Raw genomic sequence first — 15976 nt, 5'->3', positions numbered from 1 at the left:
CATTGGGGGATTGACCTCAGGAGAGACTCTGGATGCAGAGGTCAGGGGGCGCGCTGGGGGAGAGACGACAGAGGAGGGGGAAGGGACAAAGTTTGAAAGTGCCCTTCCAACTCTTCCAGGGAAAGTTTGCTTGGGGGCCCCATGGACAGAGAGAGGGTAGAGGTGCGGGGGGCCGGGTGGCGGGATGACCCCCGAGAGGTGACCGGACCCCGGGGGAGCGACCCCTCCCCCCTGTCCCGGCTCGGCCCGGCTGGGAGTCGCCCGGCTCGGGGCGGCGTGTGTTAGTTGCGGCCGCTTTCGGGCCGCTCCGCCGGGCTGGGGGGCCCCGCCGCGGGCCGGGAGCGGGGTCCCCGGTAGCCCCAGGGGACAGCTTTGCTACGAGGGGTTTCCCGCACCGGGGCGCCCCGGCTCCGCAGAGCCAGCCCCCCGCAAAGGGGAAATGTGCCGGCGCCCCGGCGGTCCTCGGCGCCGTTTGGGGCGCGTGGCGGGCGCGGGGGGCGGCGGCCGGGCCGGCGAGGCGGCCGGCGGGGGAGCCCAGGGAGCCAGGCAGCGGCCCCGGGCGGCGGCGGGGAGCGGGAGGGCTCGGGCCGGGGCGAAAGGTCGGATTTGCTGGGCGGAAGAAACACAGATGGCGGCGGCGAGGCGCCATTCCGGGCCGGGAGCAGGCAGCCAGCAGCCCTGTCCTCACCGCGGTCCGCCCGCCGCCGCTAAATACCCGGATGCGCCGCCCGAGCGCCAGACGCGGAGCTGGGAAAAGGGAGGCAGAGGAGGCGGAGGCGGAGGCAGAGCCCGGCGCCGGGAGCCACCGACGGAGCGGCGGGGCTGGGCAACGCAGCGCCGGCCCGGCGAGTCCTCCCGCGACCCGAGCCGGGTCCCCGCGAGCCGCGCTGCGCGCTGGCCTGGGCGTCAGGGGCGCGAGAGCAGATCCCGAGGTGGGCTTTCCTCGGCCTCCGACGAGGGCTGGCCCTTCGGAAGGCACCTTCCACAGCAGGAGTGGGCAGGCCACCATGACCGAGAACTCCACGTCCACCCCCGCGGCCAAGCCCAAGCGGGCCAAGGCCTCCAAGAAGTCCACGGACCACCCCAAGTATTCAGACATGATCGTGGCTGCCATTCAGGCGGAGAAGAACCGCGCTGGCTCCTCGCGCCAGTCCATCCAGAAGTACATCAAGAGCCACTACAAGGTGGGTGAGAACGCCGACTCGCAGATCAAGCTGTCCATCAAGCGCCTGGTCACTACCGGAGTCCTCAAGCAGACCAAAGGGGTGGGCGCCTCGGGCTCCTTCCGGCTGGCCAAGAGCGACGAGCCCAAGAGGTCAGTGGCCTTCAAGAAGACAAAGAAGGAAGTCAAGAAGGTGGCTACGCCAAAGAAGGTAGCCAAACCGAAGAAGGCTGCCTCTAAAGCCCCAAGCAAGAAGCCCAAAGCTGCCCCAGTCAAGAAGGCCAAGAAGAAGCCGGCTGCCACGCCCAAGAAAACCAAAAAACCCAAGACTGTCAAAGCCAAGCCAGTCAAGGCCTCCAAACCCAAGAAGGCGAAACCAGTGAAACCCAAAGCCAAGTCCAGTGCCAAGAGGGCCGGCAAGAAGAAGTGACAATGAGGCTTTTCTCTGGACACTCCTGCCTGTCTCCTATTTTCTGTAAATACTGTTCTCCTTTCTTCCCTCTTGATCCTCATCTGCAACCCTTTGGCCCTTTCTGTTCTGACTTTTTAAGAGACAATTTGGACTCTTCAGAAATTAGGAAATAATTCATTTTTCCTTAACCAGTCACGCAAGGACAGCAACAACCGATCTCATCTGTGTCAGGATGAGAATGTACTTATGTTTTGTTTTGTTAATTTGTTATTAACCTACTTATGGGGTTAGGGATTTGGGGGCGTGTGTGTTTTGTTTAGTTGGATGGTTTGGTCGCTAGGAAGGTAAAAATGGGAGGAGAACGGGCAAAGCAACTTGTTCTGGCTAGATGAGAGGGAGCCTGGGAATCCTAAGGCTTGTAGGAGTATCTTTAAGGCCAGCGAGCTTGCTTTGAGTTGAGCACCCCTTGTGAGTTTCAGGACCCTGATGGGGAGGAGAGGAGAGGAGTGGCAGCCGCTGGGTGGCACAGGAGGGAGATGGAAAAATCTCTCTCTGGGCTGACTTCCACCTCCCGGTGGTGAGCAGTGGGGGGTCCAAATCCAGTCTCCTCACTTCTGTTAGTCTGCCCCTGTGGCCTCCCTATTGTCCTAAGGAAGGGGAGGGGGTAGAAGTGACAGCTGGCCCGAGAAGCGGTGGCTTTTCTCAGTCAGTTAGGAACCAGCCATTGGGGGGTCTTTGTGATTGGGGGAAGTCTCATGGTGAACGGAGTGGAAACTTTGGGGAAGGGTGGGGAGTCAGTCAGCCAAGTGCCTCAGTGTGCCCTGTTGAAACTTGGGTTTTTCCACACAATTGGATTGTATCCTAGGAGGATTTTTTTTTTCTTTTTCCCTGGCTTTTTGTTCCTTTTTTCTGTATAGGAGGTGGCTTGGCGGTCTGGTGGGGTCCGGCCCAGCCACCTGCCACTTACAAACCTTCCGACCTCTTTACTTCGGAGTCTTTTTTAAGTAGTTGTAGATGGGGGAGGGGTAGTGGGCGGGGAGTGGACAGTAAGACATACCGCAGTCGACTTTGAATTGCTAAGTAGTTTTACAGAGCTAGGTCTGTGTACGTGTGTGTATATGTATATATACATATCTAGGGCTAGTACTTAGTTTCACACCCGGGAGCTGGGAGAAAAAACCTGTACAGTCGTCTTTCTCTTATTTTTAATAAAATAGGAAAACGCGCAGTTGCGCGTCATCCCCCCCCTTTTTTTTTTTAACAAGTGTTATTTGTGCCGGGAAGAATTTGCTGTCTTTGTAATTTTAAAACTTTAAAATAAAATTGAAAAAGGAAAAAAACTTGAGCGGTGTATTTTTCCTTACTTCCAAGACTGGAGGAGGAGAATGCGGAGCAGTTGGGCGGCCGAGCAGTGGGGGGAATCTGGGGGCGTTTGCACGTGAGAATGGGGGAGCGTTCTAAGAGCTCGACTGACCCGGGAAACCTCAGGGCTGGAGGTTAGCCTCAGCCTGCTTCTAGGCTCCCGCCTCTGGGGTCCAGAGGGCACCCTTTTCAGAAAGGCAGGGGTTGGGATTGAGATGGGGGTCTGGTGGTTTGGGCCCAGGCGCACCTTCCTCCGCCCCGTCGACTCCCCTCCCCGCCTCGAGGACCGCTCCAGTGTCAATTTACAAATCAGTCCACTTTGGTCCTCTGCGGATCCCACCAGGCCCCGCCCACCGGTGCCTGGGCCCGCCTCCCCTGCCCCTTTAACACGCCCCCTCTCGCTCCGATTGGCTGCCGCGGCCCGGCCCCCTGCACGTCACCAGTCGCGGCCACCGTGCGCCTGGGCCCGGGGCAGAGAGTTGGGTGCGATGTGGGCTGGCCGTGTACTTCACGCGGCGCTCTCCGGGGGCCCCCGCGGCCGCCGCGCGCAGTCAGCGCTGGCCCAGCTGCGTGGCATCCTGGAGGAGGAGCTGGAAGGAATCCGCGGGGCTGGCACCTGGAAGAGCGAGCGAGTCATCACGTCCCGTCAAGGACCGCGCATCCACGTGGACGGCGTCTCCGGAGGTAACTGCTCCTCCTGGGAGTCGTCGGACCTGGCCGGGGGGTGAAGGGCCGTTCCGAGGTTTGCGCTGGAGTGGAGGTCCTGCAGGCAGTGGGCGCACCTGCACACTTGGCCACTGGCTCCTTTCCCGTCCATCAGGCAGACTATGGCTTCCCGGTGTTAACTCTAACCTGGTTAAACCCGTTTCCAGCGAGGGAGGTGATTTGCCCTTGACCACATTTTTGGCTCAGAGGGCAGGACTGGACTGAGACCCAGGCCTGTGAGACGTGAGAAAGAAAGAGAGACACCTGCTGGCTCCCATCATGGCACTTCAATGAGGGGTGGGAGAGGCAGCAGCAAGGAGCCCTGCGTTTCTGGAGCTGCTGCTGTGTGCAGGCCTCTACTCGCTGCTGCAGGGGCCTGGTGCAGACCTCCAAAGTAGGGCTGGCTAATCCCATTTCCCGGGCAGAGAGCTGCAGCTCAGAGATGTGAGTGGAGTGGCTTGCCCAAAGGCCTCAGGCAGCTGCAGGCAGAGCTGGACTTTGGCTGAGGCTCTCTGGTATGTTGGAGCTGGAAGGTCAGCTAACTGGCCAGAGAGGCCAGCTTCCCTGCCAGAGTCACAGTGAGCAAGGGGTGCAAGGGCTGCTGCAGAACCCCATGAATTGGCCGCCAGGCCTCCCTCGTTTCAGTCTAACCAGTGGTCACTGCCTGTCTCGTCTGTGCCAGGCCCAGGTGGGTGCTGGTTATAAACAGGCCCCCGCTCCTGCCTTCTGCCCAGGACACATGCCTGGAGTCCTTGGTGCTGTTGTAGGCATTTGTAAAATGGAGGTCCCGGGACATCCCTGCCTTCCTCCAGGGGAAACTTGGAGCAGGGAAATTAGGAACCCAGCTTCTCGTCCTGTTTTTGCCTCTCCCAGGCTGAGTGAACCTTGCCCTCTTCGGGCCTCAGTTTCCTCCTCAGGTCAGGTGTGTTCACTTGGAGCTTTATAAGTTGGGGGTTGGGGTGTCAGGCACCCCCTTTGGGCATTCGATTCTGTACCAGTTGGCAAGGTCAACTGTGTGGAGTTTGAGGACCACGGTGGGCATCTGACCCGGCGCTCTTCTTTTACCCAGGGGGAAACCAAGGCCCAGACGAGGGGTTGCTGGTGGTCTTCAGGGACGGGAGAAGCCTGTGAGGCAGGGCTGAGTTCCTCCGGGGGTGGGATGTGATTGAAAGCCAGAATGTAAACCTCCTCTCCTTCAAGGCGCCACTCAGTCCCTTCCTGACCCTCCGTCTCCTGTAGTGGTGGATTCCGTGCCCCCTAGGGTGATCACACTGTGTGGTTGTCTCCTCCCCAAGGGTGAATCCAGGTTCATCTCCTCTCTGAGTCCCCAGGGCCTGGCACTGACACTTTCCAGGCCCTTCTTTGCCCTGAGCTGCTGTGTCTGTCCCCTCTCCTCCATCTCAGGAATCCTTAACTTCTGTGCCAACAACTACCTGGGGCTCAGCAGCCACCCCGAGGTGATCCAGGCAGGCCTGCAGGCCCTGGAGGAGTTTGGAGCTGGCCTTAGCTCTGTCCGCTTCATCTGTGGGACCCAGGTACACAGTGGGGGTTGTGCGGGTTGAAAGGTTGTCCCCAGCATTGGGTGCTGACCCCAGCTGTCTGCTTCTCACAGTCAGCAGGGCTGGTTTAGCCAGCTCAGCTCGACCCAGGGCCCAGAGCTGTCCTCTAGAAAGGCTGGGTTCAGGCTTCTGTTTTGCTGTGAAGCCTTGGACAAAAAACTTAACCTCTCTGAGCATCCATTTCCCCACGTGCAGAACAGAGCTCCTCACACCTGTTCCCCTTTGGGAAAGGAAGAGTAGAAGGCAGGGATTGAGATGGAGGGTTCTGGGGCTGTTCTGCCTGAGCTCAGTTCCCTGCACCGCCGTTTATTGTTTCTGTTACCAAAGGCGAGTGTCTTAAACTCTCCGTGCCTCAGTGTCTTCGTTGGTAAAGTGAGAATGACAGTCCTTAGTAGGATGGCTCCAAATTGAAGAATTAGCACACATAGAAATGCTGAGAACGGCGCCCGTCACATAGCAGTGCTTGATAAATGTTATTATTTTATTTTATAAATGTTATAAAATAAACTTATATAAACATGAAACTTACCGTGCTTACTATGTCCCAGGTACTATTTTAAGAACATTACAAATATTAACTCATTAGTCCTGGTAACAATCCTAAGTGATAGGTGCTATTCTTGTCTCTGTTGTAGAGATGAGGACACTGAGGCCCAGAAAAGTTAAGTGACTTGCCCAAAGGCACACAGCCTGTCACAGTGGGATGTGAATGCAGGTAGCCTGTGCTCCTGACTCCTTGTGATGATTATTACCTGTCCTCTCAGAAAAGTGAACGAATGTCAGGGGTGGTACTCCTAACTCGCACTCAGAGCCCTTTCCAACCAAACCCTCACCCAGATTGGACAACTTTCAAATCTAAGCATTTGAGGCCCAAATGAACCTGGAGTTACTAATGTAATCCTCTTCTTTGCCATTAAGCAGCCTTTTTTGAGGCATCAATTTGTTATCAGAAAGGCACATCTTCACCGTCAGCCCGTAAGTCCACCCTCAGACCCCCATTACAAAACGAAGACACAAGCAGGAAGGGACACCTAGCGAGCCCCTGATTGCTCACTGAGAACCATCTGCCAGAGGCCTGTTGGCTCTGGGGGAACCGTTATGGTGAAGGAAGAGTGAGGCCAAGGCTGCTGGCTTTCTGGGCTGGGTCTGTTTCTGGCCCTCTAGCCTCTGTCCCCAGGACGTGTCCCATGCGGCCCTGCAGATATTAACACCTGTTTCACTTGCTTTCTTCAGAGCATCCACAAGGATCTAGAAGCAAAGATAGCCCAATTCCATCAGCGGGAGGACGCCATCCTCTATCCCAGCTGTTTTGATGCGAACGCTGGCCTCTTTGAGGTGTGTGGGGGCCGGGGGTGGGCTGGTGAGGCCAGCTGGGCTGTGGAAGCCTCGGGAGTGGGCGCTTAGGAGAACTGGTGGGACACCAGCACTGTGCCCAGAGGCTCCGGTGCCCATTTCTTATGCAGGTCAAGGTTGGGCCAGGCAGGTGCTCCAGGAGGCATCCTGGGGCTTGCAAGGAGGCCAGCTGCCTGGGCGTTTGGGGGGTAACCTACGTCACCTGGAAGGCTTGGGGTGGCAGGGGCCAAGCACTCACCAGATGTGTCCTCATCAGCTCTCACTAGAGCAGGACACTTGTCCAGCCCGGTCCTGGGGCTCTGGGGACCCAGAGAGAGGCAGAGGGTTCCTTCCCTCCCTGCCCAGAGAAACCCCCTGGCTGGCAGGGAAATTTGGACTTGTGGGGATTTATGGGGGAGAGACAACCCCAAGGGGGATGGGGGATGGCTCCACTCCCACTGCCTTCCTCCAGGCCCTCCTGACCCCGGAGGATGCGGTCCTGTCGGACGAACTGAACCATGCCTCCATCATCGATGGCATCCGCCTGTGCAAGGCCCACAAGTACCGCTACCGCCACCTGGACATGGCCGATCTGGAGGCCAAGCTGCAGGAGGCCCAGGTGGGGCAAGGCTCGGGTTCCAGGGGCAAGGCCTGGGCTAACCCACAGCCCTGCCCCCGGCGAAGGAAATGAGGCTCGGGGAGGCCAACTCCTCACTCACAAACAGCCTGAAAGTTTGAAACAGCCAAGATTTGAACCCAGATCCCTCAGACCAAAGTTTCATTCTGTTGCACCATGCTGCCTTGAGCGTTAGCAAGCACTGTACGTGTGGCAGGCCCCTGCTAGGCACAGAGTGAGATGATCTATGGCTAGAACTGGCCCGGCCTCACCCCGCCCTCTGGGAGAGGAGACTGAGGGCTTTCTCATGGTCCAGGGCTGAGTGTGGCTCCAGACCCCCCTGGAAGAGATGGGTAAAGGGAGAGTGTTGTAGCCCCGACACGGTGGGGCCTATGTGCCCGACTCGGTGCTGGGCACTGGGCAAGGTGAGCTCCTGGAGCCCCAAGCAGCACAGAGTGCGGGTGGTTTGACCCAACTCATAACACCCCCACCACCTCTCCGTGTCTTCGCTACAGAAGCATCGGCTGCGCCTAGTGGCCACTGATGGGGCCTTTTCCATGGACGGGGACATCGCACCCCTGCAGGAGATCTGCCGCCTCGCCTCTCGATACGGTGCCCTAGTCTTCGTGGACGAATGCCATGCCACTGGCTTCCTGGGGGCCACTGGACGGTGGGAGCACCTGACACCTTAGGCCTTGGGTTGGGCTTCTAAGGGTGGGGGGGAAGTGGGAGCCCCCAGCCCAGCCCATGATCCCTGGGCACTCAGGCACGCAGTGGTGGCAGTGGCAGCTTCTCTTGCAGGGGCACGGATGAGCTGCTGGGTGTGATGGACCAGGTCACCATCATCAACTCCACGCTGGGGAAGGCACTGGGCGGAGCATCAGGTGCCTGCAGGGCTGTATCCCTGGGATCCCTTATCCACATGCAGGGCCCTGGAGGGGTCTCGGAAGGTGGGGAGGGGAGACGTGGGGCTGTGGAGAGAGGGCGGCATGGACTGTACTCTCAGGAGGGGCTGGGGGCAGGCTCAGGCTCCTGGCCTCTGACCACCACCCTCACCCCCACCTCCACCTCTGACCTTGTTCCCAGGGGGCTACACGACAGGACCTGGGCCCCTGGTGTCCCTGCTACGGCAGCGTGCCCGGCCCTACCTCTTCTCCAACAGCCTGCCACCTGCCGTCATTGGCTGTGCCTCCAAGGCCCTGGACCTGCTCATGGAGAGCAATGCCATTGTGCAGTCTATGGCAGCAAAGACCCAGCGGTGCGGTCCCTGGCAGGGGTGGGGCAGGCTGGAGTGGGGGAGATGTGAGGGCCTGCCCTGTGTGCCTGCCCAGGCCCATAGCTCAATGCCTTCAGGTTCTGCTTCTGCCCACACCACGTCCCCAGCAGGCTGCACTGGGACTCAGCTCTCTCCTCCAAGGGCTGCCTGCTTGCCCACCTCCCTCTTCTCTCTGTCACTACCTCCTCTTTCCACTTCCTGGTGCATTTCTCTGCGATTGACCCTGTGTCTCCTCCGCATGCGCAGTCCTGTCTTCCTGTCTCCCTTTTTGGTCTGCCTGGCTCCCCGTCTGCCTCTCTGGCTCTGCATCTCTGTCTTTGTCGGTCCTTCCTGCAGACTTGGGCACACATCTTGGTTCACATGCCCATCAAGAGTAGGTGTGAATTCTCCACAGCCCCCCAGGTGCCTCTGACACCTGGCTTGTTCCCACAGGTTCCGCAGTAAGATGGAGGCTGCTGGCTTCACCATCTCGGGAGCCCATCACCCCATCTGCCCTGTGATGCTGGGTGACGCACGGCTGGCCTCTTGCATGGCAGATGACATGCTGAAGAGAGGTGAGGGGCCCAGGAGAAGAGGACCAGCTGTGGGTCCTGGGAGAAAAGAGGGGAACCCCTAGACTATGCATACTGCCCCTGACCCCCACCCTACTGCCCCTCTTAGTCCAGCTGTCTGTCTAAGCTTGAAAACCCCAGGCCACGGGCAGTCCCGAGTCTGAGAGACCTTGGGCAGCTCCCTTGCCTCCTGTGGTCTTCAGGAAAGGAGAAGCTGTATGTCACACCCCCAAAGCCTGTCTGGCTCTGGTGAGTCCCAGGTTGGCCCTCTCTACCCTCCCAGGCATCTTTGTCATCGGGTTCAGCTACCCTGTGGTCCCCAAGGGCAAGGCCCGGATCCGGGTACAGATCTCAGCGGTGCACAGCGAGGAGGACATCGACCGCTGCGTGGAGGCCTTCGTGGAGGTGGGGCGGCTGCACGGGGCACTGCCCTGAGCCCTGGGCACTGACAAGCAGAGCCAAGGGCCCCGTCCCTCCACAGTGACAAAGAGGGCCTTTCATCAGCGCAGGCCAGAGGCTCTGAGCCCTGTCAAAGTCCTGCACTCAAGCTGGGGCCAGGCCTGTGCTCGTGGCTGTGTGTGAGGCAACAGTGTGGAAACTGGCTGTGACGCGTTGGTCTGCTTTCTTCCCCCCGGACAGGCCCCGTCCTGTGACTGGTTGAGGAATCAGGCAGGAGTTGGGGCTCAGGGCAGGCTCCTGAGGACTATGGTGGATCTCAGAGCTGACCACCTCCCCCAGATTAAGAGGGGACCCAGGCAGCTGGGGTAGTATGGGCAGGGGCCATCATTGGGTTCAGCTGGATTCTGTGCCGCTGTGGAGGGCAGCTGAGCACCAGCTCTGCAGGCCCTTCCTCACACCACCCCCGCCCTACTCTACAGCCCCTTGAGTCTGGCCTTGGTGAACACCTGTCCTCTGCTCCCTGTCCAAAGGCCGGCCTACAGCTGCCCAGATAAGAGGAGGCTGGGTGCCCAAACCCATGTTTGGAGAGACGGAGGAGTCAGGCCGCAAGGGAAAGAGTGTGGGTCACTGCTGGAGAGGCCCCTGACAGTCTGGAGCCGGTATTCTGGCCCATTTTGTCCGTGACTCTATGGCCTCAGGCAGGCCCCATCCCCTCTGTGTGCCTCAGTTTCCTTCCCCTGTACCAAGAATGGATGTTACATTATCATCGGGGGCTTTTCCGTCTGGCTCATCCCAAGGCCCGCTAGCCTGATGGCCAGCCGCCAGGGGGCGCAGCGAGCTCAGGCTCCGGCCGCTCCGCCGCGGGTTCGCCCCGCCCTCTCCAGACCCCAGGCTTTGGACTCGGCCCCGCGGACAAGGCCGGGAGGGCCCACTTGCTGCTGTCAAGGCCCCATCCACCCTTGCTTCCCACAACGGCTCGCTACTCCCCTCCTGGAGATGCCAACGCCCCTCCCACAGTCGCTGCTCCTGGTCTTCCTCTGTCCCCTGCCCTCCCCGCGCAGCCTGATGGGCACCTGGTGGGGGTGGGGCATGGGTTCTGAGACACCGCTGCTAAAGCCTCTTAAGTGGTGTGGCCTTGGGAAGCTTGTAATTTGCTGGAGGTAGTGCAGGGAGGATGAAAAGGCCCTTCTTCATTAACAACGGGGAACTAGGACAGTGTCCCTGGCGCCCCACACCCCCAGCCCTCCCCTTAGCCTGGACGTCTAGGGGTGGACGATCTGGGCCAGCTCTGGCCCAGTCCTGCAGGATCTTAACTCTGTGGTTCTGGGAATCCTAGCCTGTGATCCAGAGGAGCTTGAGGTTGGGGTCCAGGAGCTGGGGGATGCGGCTTGGGGAAGGGGGCTGCTGTGGCCACATGAGCCGCGTGAGCACTTGCATGCCGCCACCACGGGGTAGGGCACCTGGCACACTGCTGCAGCAGGGAGTGCATGAGGCCTGGCGGCAGCTCCACACCCAACCAGCAGCTTGATGTGTGTGGTCTGCGCAGGCCAGCAGGTCACACTGGGCGGCGACGAGCAGCCGCGGAGTGACACGAGGCAGCCTGTGCGGCGTACCCAGCGGGGCCAGGCCACAAGACCCAGGTCCACCAGCCAGCGGCTGAGAGTGTGCGCCGCCGCCTCCTGCAGCTCCCAGGGGACGCCGTTGGTTGGCGCTGCGCTCCCCTGGGGACAGCGTGGGCAGCGGCAGCGCGGCGACATCCCGGACCAGCTTGCTGCGGGCCCTGGGCCAGCTCGCCGCTCAGTGTGCGGAGCTGCGCCGGCCCAGTCTGCCGCCATCCAGAAGGGGTCATAGAAGGCGCCAGCAGGCGCAGCAGTGCTTCGGCCTGGGCACATGTCCTTCGGCCTGGGCGCCTATGGTAGTCGCCAGACGCCTGCGACGGGCTGGAGGGCTGCGCAGGGCCGGAGGACCGACTGCAGATCAGCTGCACTTCCGCGTCCTGTGGGGCCCGGGGTTCCGGGGACGCTCCCAGGACACACTGTCCACGTCCTCTGCATCAGGCGCCAGGTTCAAGGCCGCCAGGAGCAGCAGTTGGAGCAAGAGGGAGAGGTGGCACCAGGGGTCATGCCTGCCCTTCAGCAGAGCTCTGACCTTCCCTCCATCTCTGCCATCATGTCAGCCGTTCAGCCTTGCGGCTCCTGGGAGCTCCTTGCCAGTCCTGCCACAGCCCATCCAGAGCCCAGCCCTGATGGGGAGGGTCCTTGGGGGCTGGGGACTCCCAAGGGGAGGGAGGACAGTGTCAGGGATCTCGGGGGCTTCAGGGTCCAGGCGTGCCACATTCGTGTCTCCAGGCTTCTGGGAGTCTAGTGCATTACTTTCGCACAACACGGTTGTGGGCCTCTCACTCAGTGATTCTGAAATCCTGGCACACTGAGCGTGGAATCCTACGGTTCTGCCCTTTGGTCTACAACTCTACTTCCTTAATTCCGTTCTCTTAGCTCTAGTTTGCCTTAGCAGAGTCTGGTGTGATTCCTAATATCTGCAATTCAGTGAGTCTTCTGCTGCCAAGAATTGCGGGACGCTCTGCGTCTGGGGTGAGCGGGTCAGATCTGGAGAAGCCCCTCTGAGCGCTGGGGGAAATGCCGGGGCCTTCGAGGAGCTAGTTGGGAAGTTCTCCTGGCTTCGTCACGTTCCCCCAGGCTATTTTCTCTCCCTTCTCACAGACTCCCCCTTACAATCCCCCACTCTCCTGGCTTCTAGAAAGACTCCACACAAAAAGAGTGGAAAGAGTCCTTCCTGCCTCGTCTCTCCTTTAACTCATTGCAGACGGCCTTCTGCCCCACTACACTTGTCCAGTTTACCAACAACCTCCTTTTTGCTAAATCTAATGTACCTTCCTCCCCCACTCCCCCCAACCACATGCTGACCTCTCTAGCCCTCTGGAAGCAATTGGCCATGTGGCTCACTCCTCCAAGAACTGCATAACTGAGTCACACAGCCATTCACCAAGAACTGGTAACCTCTTTGGTTGTTACCTGGACAAGAGGCTCCTAACAGGTCACTCATTAAACCACCCTCCCACGCTTTTTCACCCCAGGCCATAATAAACTTCTTACAAAATAAATGGAAAGGTCACGTCTCTCCTCAAGAACTTTCACTAGCTCCCCATTGCCCTCTGGCTAAAGCCAGACTCTGGATGGCACGTAAACCCTCTATTCTCCAGCCAGACTGGACTCCTGGAACAAACTTAGAGAAGCTGATGGGCCTCCGGATTCTCAGGCCCCAGAGGAGGAGTCTCCTCTGAAGTCTGTAGAAAAGGGACTCATTCTGGTTTCCTAGCCTAGGACACCCTGCTCAAGACTAGGAATCCTTTCTGAGCTTAGATGGGAGCCCTGCTTCAAGCAGGGAGGGGAGAGGATGGGGGGCGGAGTCATCAGGCGGGGCCACAGGAGGCAGCGCCAGGAACGGGCTGAGCCCTGGGTACGGAGGGGTTAACTACAAAGCGAAGCTCAGTGAGCGAGATCAATGGGTTACTCACTGCAGAAAGAGGCAGAAGCAACGCAGAGAGGCCGAGAAGAGCCAGGCAGAAGAGCATGCCTCCTGGGGGAAATTAGGGACTGACGGGGAAGTGGCCAGAGGCTCCTGGGGAGGGAGTGCCCAAGTCCGGCTCAGCAGAGAAGGGACCTTAAAGGAGAAGAGGGAGAAGTAGGAGGCAGACCTGTACCTGCAGGGAGGCTCCAAGGGACAGCCACTGAGCCTGAGGCAGCCTCAGCCTGGCCGGGCCACCCAGGATCGAGCAGGGGCCCAGTGCCCGGGGTTGAGGTGGGTGTTGCCCATCCTGGGTTTCGGGGGTCTGCTGCATGCTGGGTGCTGGGGGCGGGGGGGGCAGACAGCACCTTCCTTCCCTCCTCCCTGCTTGGTCCCCCTTGCCTTGAATTTGTCCCACCACCCCAGAGGTCCTGGGCATGCGGGGGGATCCACAGGTAGTAGCCGATGTGGGCTCTGGGGTGGGGCAGGAGTGAGAGTGGGCACAGCTTGCACAAATGCACGCACACACATGCAGGTTCTCAGAGGCACCACCTGTTACGGGCTCTCAGATGAGCGCTCCAGCCTGGGAGTCAGGGTACCAGGGTGGCATTAGACCTAGATCTGTGAGAGTGTGGTATTAGCCTCCCATGTCCCCTCTCTGAGCCTCGATTTCCTTGTGTGCAAAAAAGGGGCAGTGACCTACATGGTCTTCCCAGCTGTGCCACTGTGGGGCTTTCAGTAGACTAGACTCTCCAATGACTCAAGGGTGTCACCTGAGGCTACAACTTATAGCCAGATGGAAGTCCATGACCCATGTCCAAGAGTCTTCCTTGAGCTTCAGATCCCACTCAGAAGGGAAATATACCAGCTCCTGGGATTGGAGCTGCCCCTCCTCCATCCGCCGTGTCCTCAGCTCATTCTGCCTGTGTCTTACATGCATCATTGCCTGGCGGTGTCTGTCAACTACCTAATCAGCCCTGCGCGCCCTGGGCTGTGGGGGGTGTTCCCTAGGAAACTGAGAAACCCACCCCAAAAACCAATGTGATTGTGCTAGCAGCTTGCACAGTGGGGCTCAGTAATGACTTTCAGCTCTGTTCCCCCACTCCCACCCCCATCCCCCATGAACTTCCAGCGCAGGAGACCTGGCGGGGCCCAGGCTTGGGGAGCTAGACCCCTGGGTCGAGTGACCAGAGCTGGGGGCTCCTGCCTGAGGACTCCAGCTTCTCTTCCCCAGGTGCCCATCTGATGGGGAGATGGCTGATGCCCAGAACATTTCGCTGGACAGCCCAGGGAGTGTGGGGGCTGTGGCAGTGCCTGTGGTCTTTGCCTTCATCTTCCTCCTGGGCACAGTGGGCAACGGGCTGGTGCTAGCGGTGCTGCTGCAGCCCGGCCCGAGTGCCTGGCAGGAGCCGGGCAGCACTACGGATCTATTCATCCTCAACCTGGCGGTGGCCGACCTCTGCTTCATCCTGTGCTGCGTGCCTTTCCAGGCTGCCATCTACACACTGGACGCCTGGCTCTTTGGAGCCCTCGTGTGTAAGGCCGTGCACCTGCTCATCTACCTCACCATGTACGCCAGCAGCTTCACGCTGGCCGCCGTCTCAGTGGACAGGTGTGCTGTGCGGGGCTTGGCGGGGCCTGGCTGGGCCTGGCTGGGGAGGGAAGATCTGAGCAGATTCCCATTGGCCACAGGAAGGAGAGAATGAAGGACCAAGAAGGGAGATGGGAGGGAGGGAAGGATCAGCTCTCTGGTCCCCACCAACCAGTGCCTGGGCACCTGCAGGGCATGCTTGAGGGGACCATCCTGCCCTCCCCGCAACTCCAGTGTCAGCTTCCCCAGGACATCTCTCTGTCTTGCGTGTCAGCAAAGAGCCTGGCACATAGTAGGTGCCCTGTAAGTGAAATGAATGGCAAAAGGAACACAATTAATTCATCGGGTATTTTATTACCGCCCACATCTGGCCCAGATTGTGCTCGTAGCTGCTTTCACAGCTTGAAACTTGGGGTCAAATCCAGGCTCACGCTCTAGCTGATGACCTTGAGCAAGTCACTTCTCTCTGAGCCTCCGACCCAGCCTTGCTAGGTGCCAAGCGCGGCTCTAAGCGCTGTGTGTTAACTGCCTCCATGTTCCCACCCAGCCTGTGAGGCCGGGCGCGCTATCGCCCGTACCGTGCAGACGCGGAAATCCAGGCCGCCGGGCCCCCGCTCCCCCGGGCAGCGTGAGCATGGGGGCGCGGATGCGGGCCCGCCCGCCGCCGCGCTGACCCCGCGCCCGCCCTCTCGCCCGCAGGTACCTGGCCGTGCGGCACCCGCTGCGCTCGCGGGCCCTGCGCACCCCGCGCAACGCCCGCGCCGCCGTGGGCCTCGTCTGGCTGCTGGCGGCGCTCTGCTCGGCGCCCTACCTCAGCTACTACGGCACGGTGCGCTACGGCGCGCTCGAGCTCTGCGTGCCCGCCTGGGAGGACGCGCGCCGCCGCGCCCTCGACGTGGCCACCTTCGCCGCCGGCTACCTGCTGCCCGTGGCCGTGGTGAGCCTGGCCTACGGGCGCACGCTGCGCTTCCTCTGGGCGGCCGTGGGCCCCGCGGGCGCGGCGGCGGCCGAGGCCCGGCGCAGAGCCACGGGCCGCGCGGGGCGCGCCATGCTGGCGGTGGCCGCGCTCTACGCCCTCTGCTGGGGCCCGCACCACGCGCTCATCCTGTGCTTCTGGTACGGCCGCTTCGCCTTCAGCCCGGCCACCTACGCCTGCCGCCTAGCCTCGCACTGCCTCGCCTACGCCAACTCCTGCCTCAACCCGCTCGTCTACGCGCTCGCCTCGCGCCACTTCCGCGCGCGCTTCCGCCGCCTGTGGCCCTGCGGCCGCCGCCGCCGCCACCGCGCTCGCTGCCCCCCGGGCGCGCGCCGCGCCCTCCGTCGCATCGGCCCGGCGTCCTCCGGCCCTGCCGGCTGCCCCGGGGACGCCTGGCCTCGCGGGAGGCTGCCGGCGGGCGGCGGCTGGGACGGGCAGCCCGCGGGGGAGCCTGCCCGCGGCGGAGAGGCTGGACGAGCCCTGTCTGTCCGAGGACCGGAATAAACCTTG

At 60.6% G+C, this 15976-nt stretch overlaps 3 protein-coding genes across 3 annotated transcripts; all 3 read left to right on the top strand.

Moving 5' to 3' along the window:
* The first annotated feature begins 607 nt into the window (after positions 1–607).
* Positions 608–2914, top strand: H1-0 (H1.0 linker histone). The gene has a single exon (XM_014851251.3). The coding sequence runs from the start codon at positions 720–722 to the stop codon at positions 1590–1592; it is 873 nt and encodes a 290-aa protein (XP_014706737.2). The 5' UTR covers positions 608–719; the 3' UTR covers positions 1593–2914.
* A 440-nt stretch (positions 2915–3354) lies between these two features.
* On the top strand, positions 3355–9583 carry GCAT (glycine C-acetyltransferase). The gene is made up of 9 exons (XM_014851252.3): positions 3355–3620; positions 5046–5176; positions 6434–6535; positions 7005–7151; positions 7664–7818; positions 7950–8032; positions 8235–8406; positions 8857–8978; positions 9259–9583. Exons 1-9 carry the CDS (start codon positions 3425–3427, stop codon positions 9408–9410), a joined length of 1260 nt encoding a protein of 419 aa, XP_014706738.1. The 5' UTR covers positions 3355–3424; the 3' UTR covers positions 9411–9583.
* Positions 9584–9732: 149 nt separating this feature from the next.
* On the top strand, positions 9733–15976 carry GALR3 (galanin receptor 3). The gene is made up of 3 exons (XM_070506897.1): positions 9733–13193; positions 14134–14511; positions 15190–15976. Exons 2-3 carry the CDS (start codon positions 14153–14155, stop codon positions 15968–15970), a joined length of 1140 nt encoding a protein of 379 aa, XP_070362998.1. The 5' UTR covers positions 9733–13193; positions 14134–14152; the 3' UTR covers positions 15971–15976.

Source organism: Equus asinus, chromosome 4, assembly GCF_041296235.1.
Source record: "Equus asinus isolate D_3611 breed Donkey chromosome 4, EquAss-T2T_v2, whole genome shotgun sequence".
In the NCBI taxonomy this organism is placed as follows: Eukaryota; Metazoa; Chordata; class Mammalia; order Perissodactyla; family Equidae; genus Equus; species Equus asinus.
The sequence above is the reverse complement of the archived record's forward strand: the minus strand, read 5'-3'. Positions and strand labels throughout refer to the sequence as shown.

Bases quoted from the DNA above. Each gene is read 5' to 3' on its own strand.
- H1-0 (XM_014851251.3), top strand. From the start codon at position 720: ATGCGCCGCCCGAGCGCCAGACGCGGAGCTGGGAAAAGGGAGGCAGAG.
- GCAT (XM_014851252.3), top strand. From the start codon at position 3,425: ATGTGGGCTGGCCGTGTACTTCACGCGGCGCTCTCCGGGGGCCCCCGC. The intron at 7,152-7,663 runs GTGGGGCAAGGC...TCTTCGCTACAG, and splicing joins CCAAGCTGCAGGAGGCCCAG to AAGCATCGGCTGCGCCTAGT. The intron at 7,819-7,949 runs GTGGGAGCACCT...CTTCTCTTGCAG, and splicing joins TTCCTGGGGGCCACTGGACG to GGGCACGGATGAGCTGCTGG.
- GALR3 (XM_070506897.1), top strand. From the start codon at position 14,153: ATGGCTGATGCCCAGAACATTTCGCTGGACAGCCCAGGGAGTGTGGGG. The intron at 14,512-15,189 runs GTGTGCTGTGCG...TCTCGCCCGCAG, and splicing joins GCCGCCGTCTCAGTGGACAG to GTACCTGGCCGTGCGGCACC.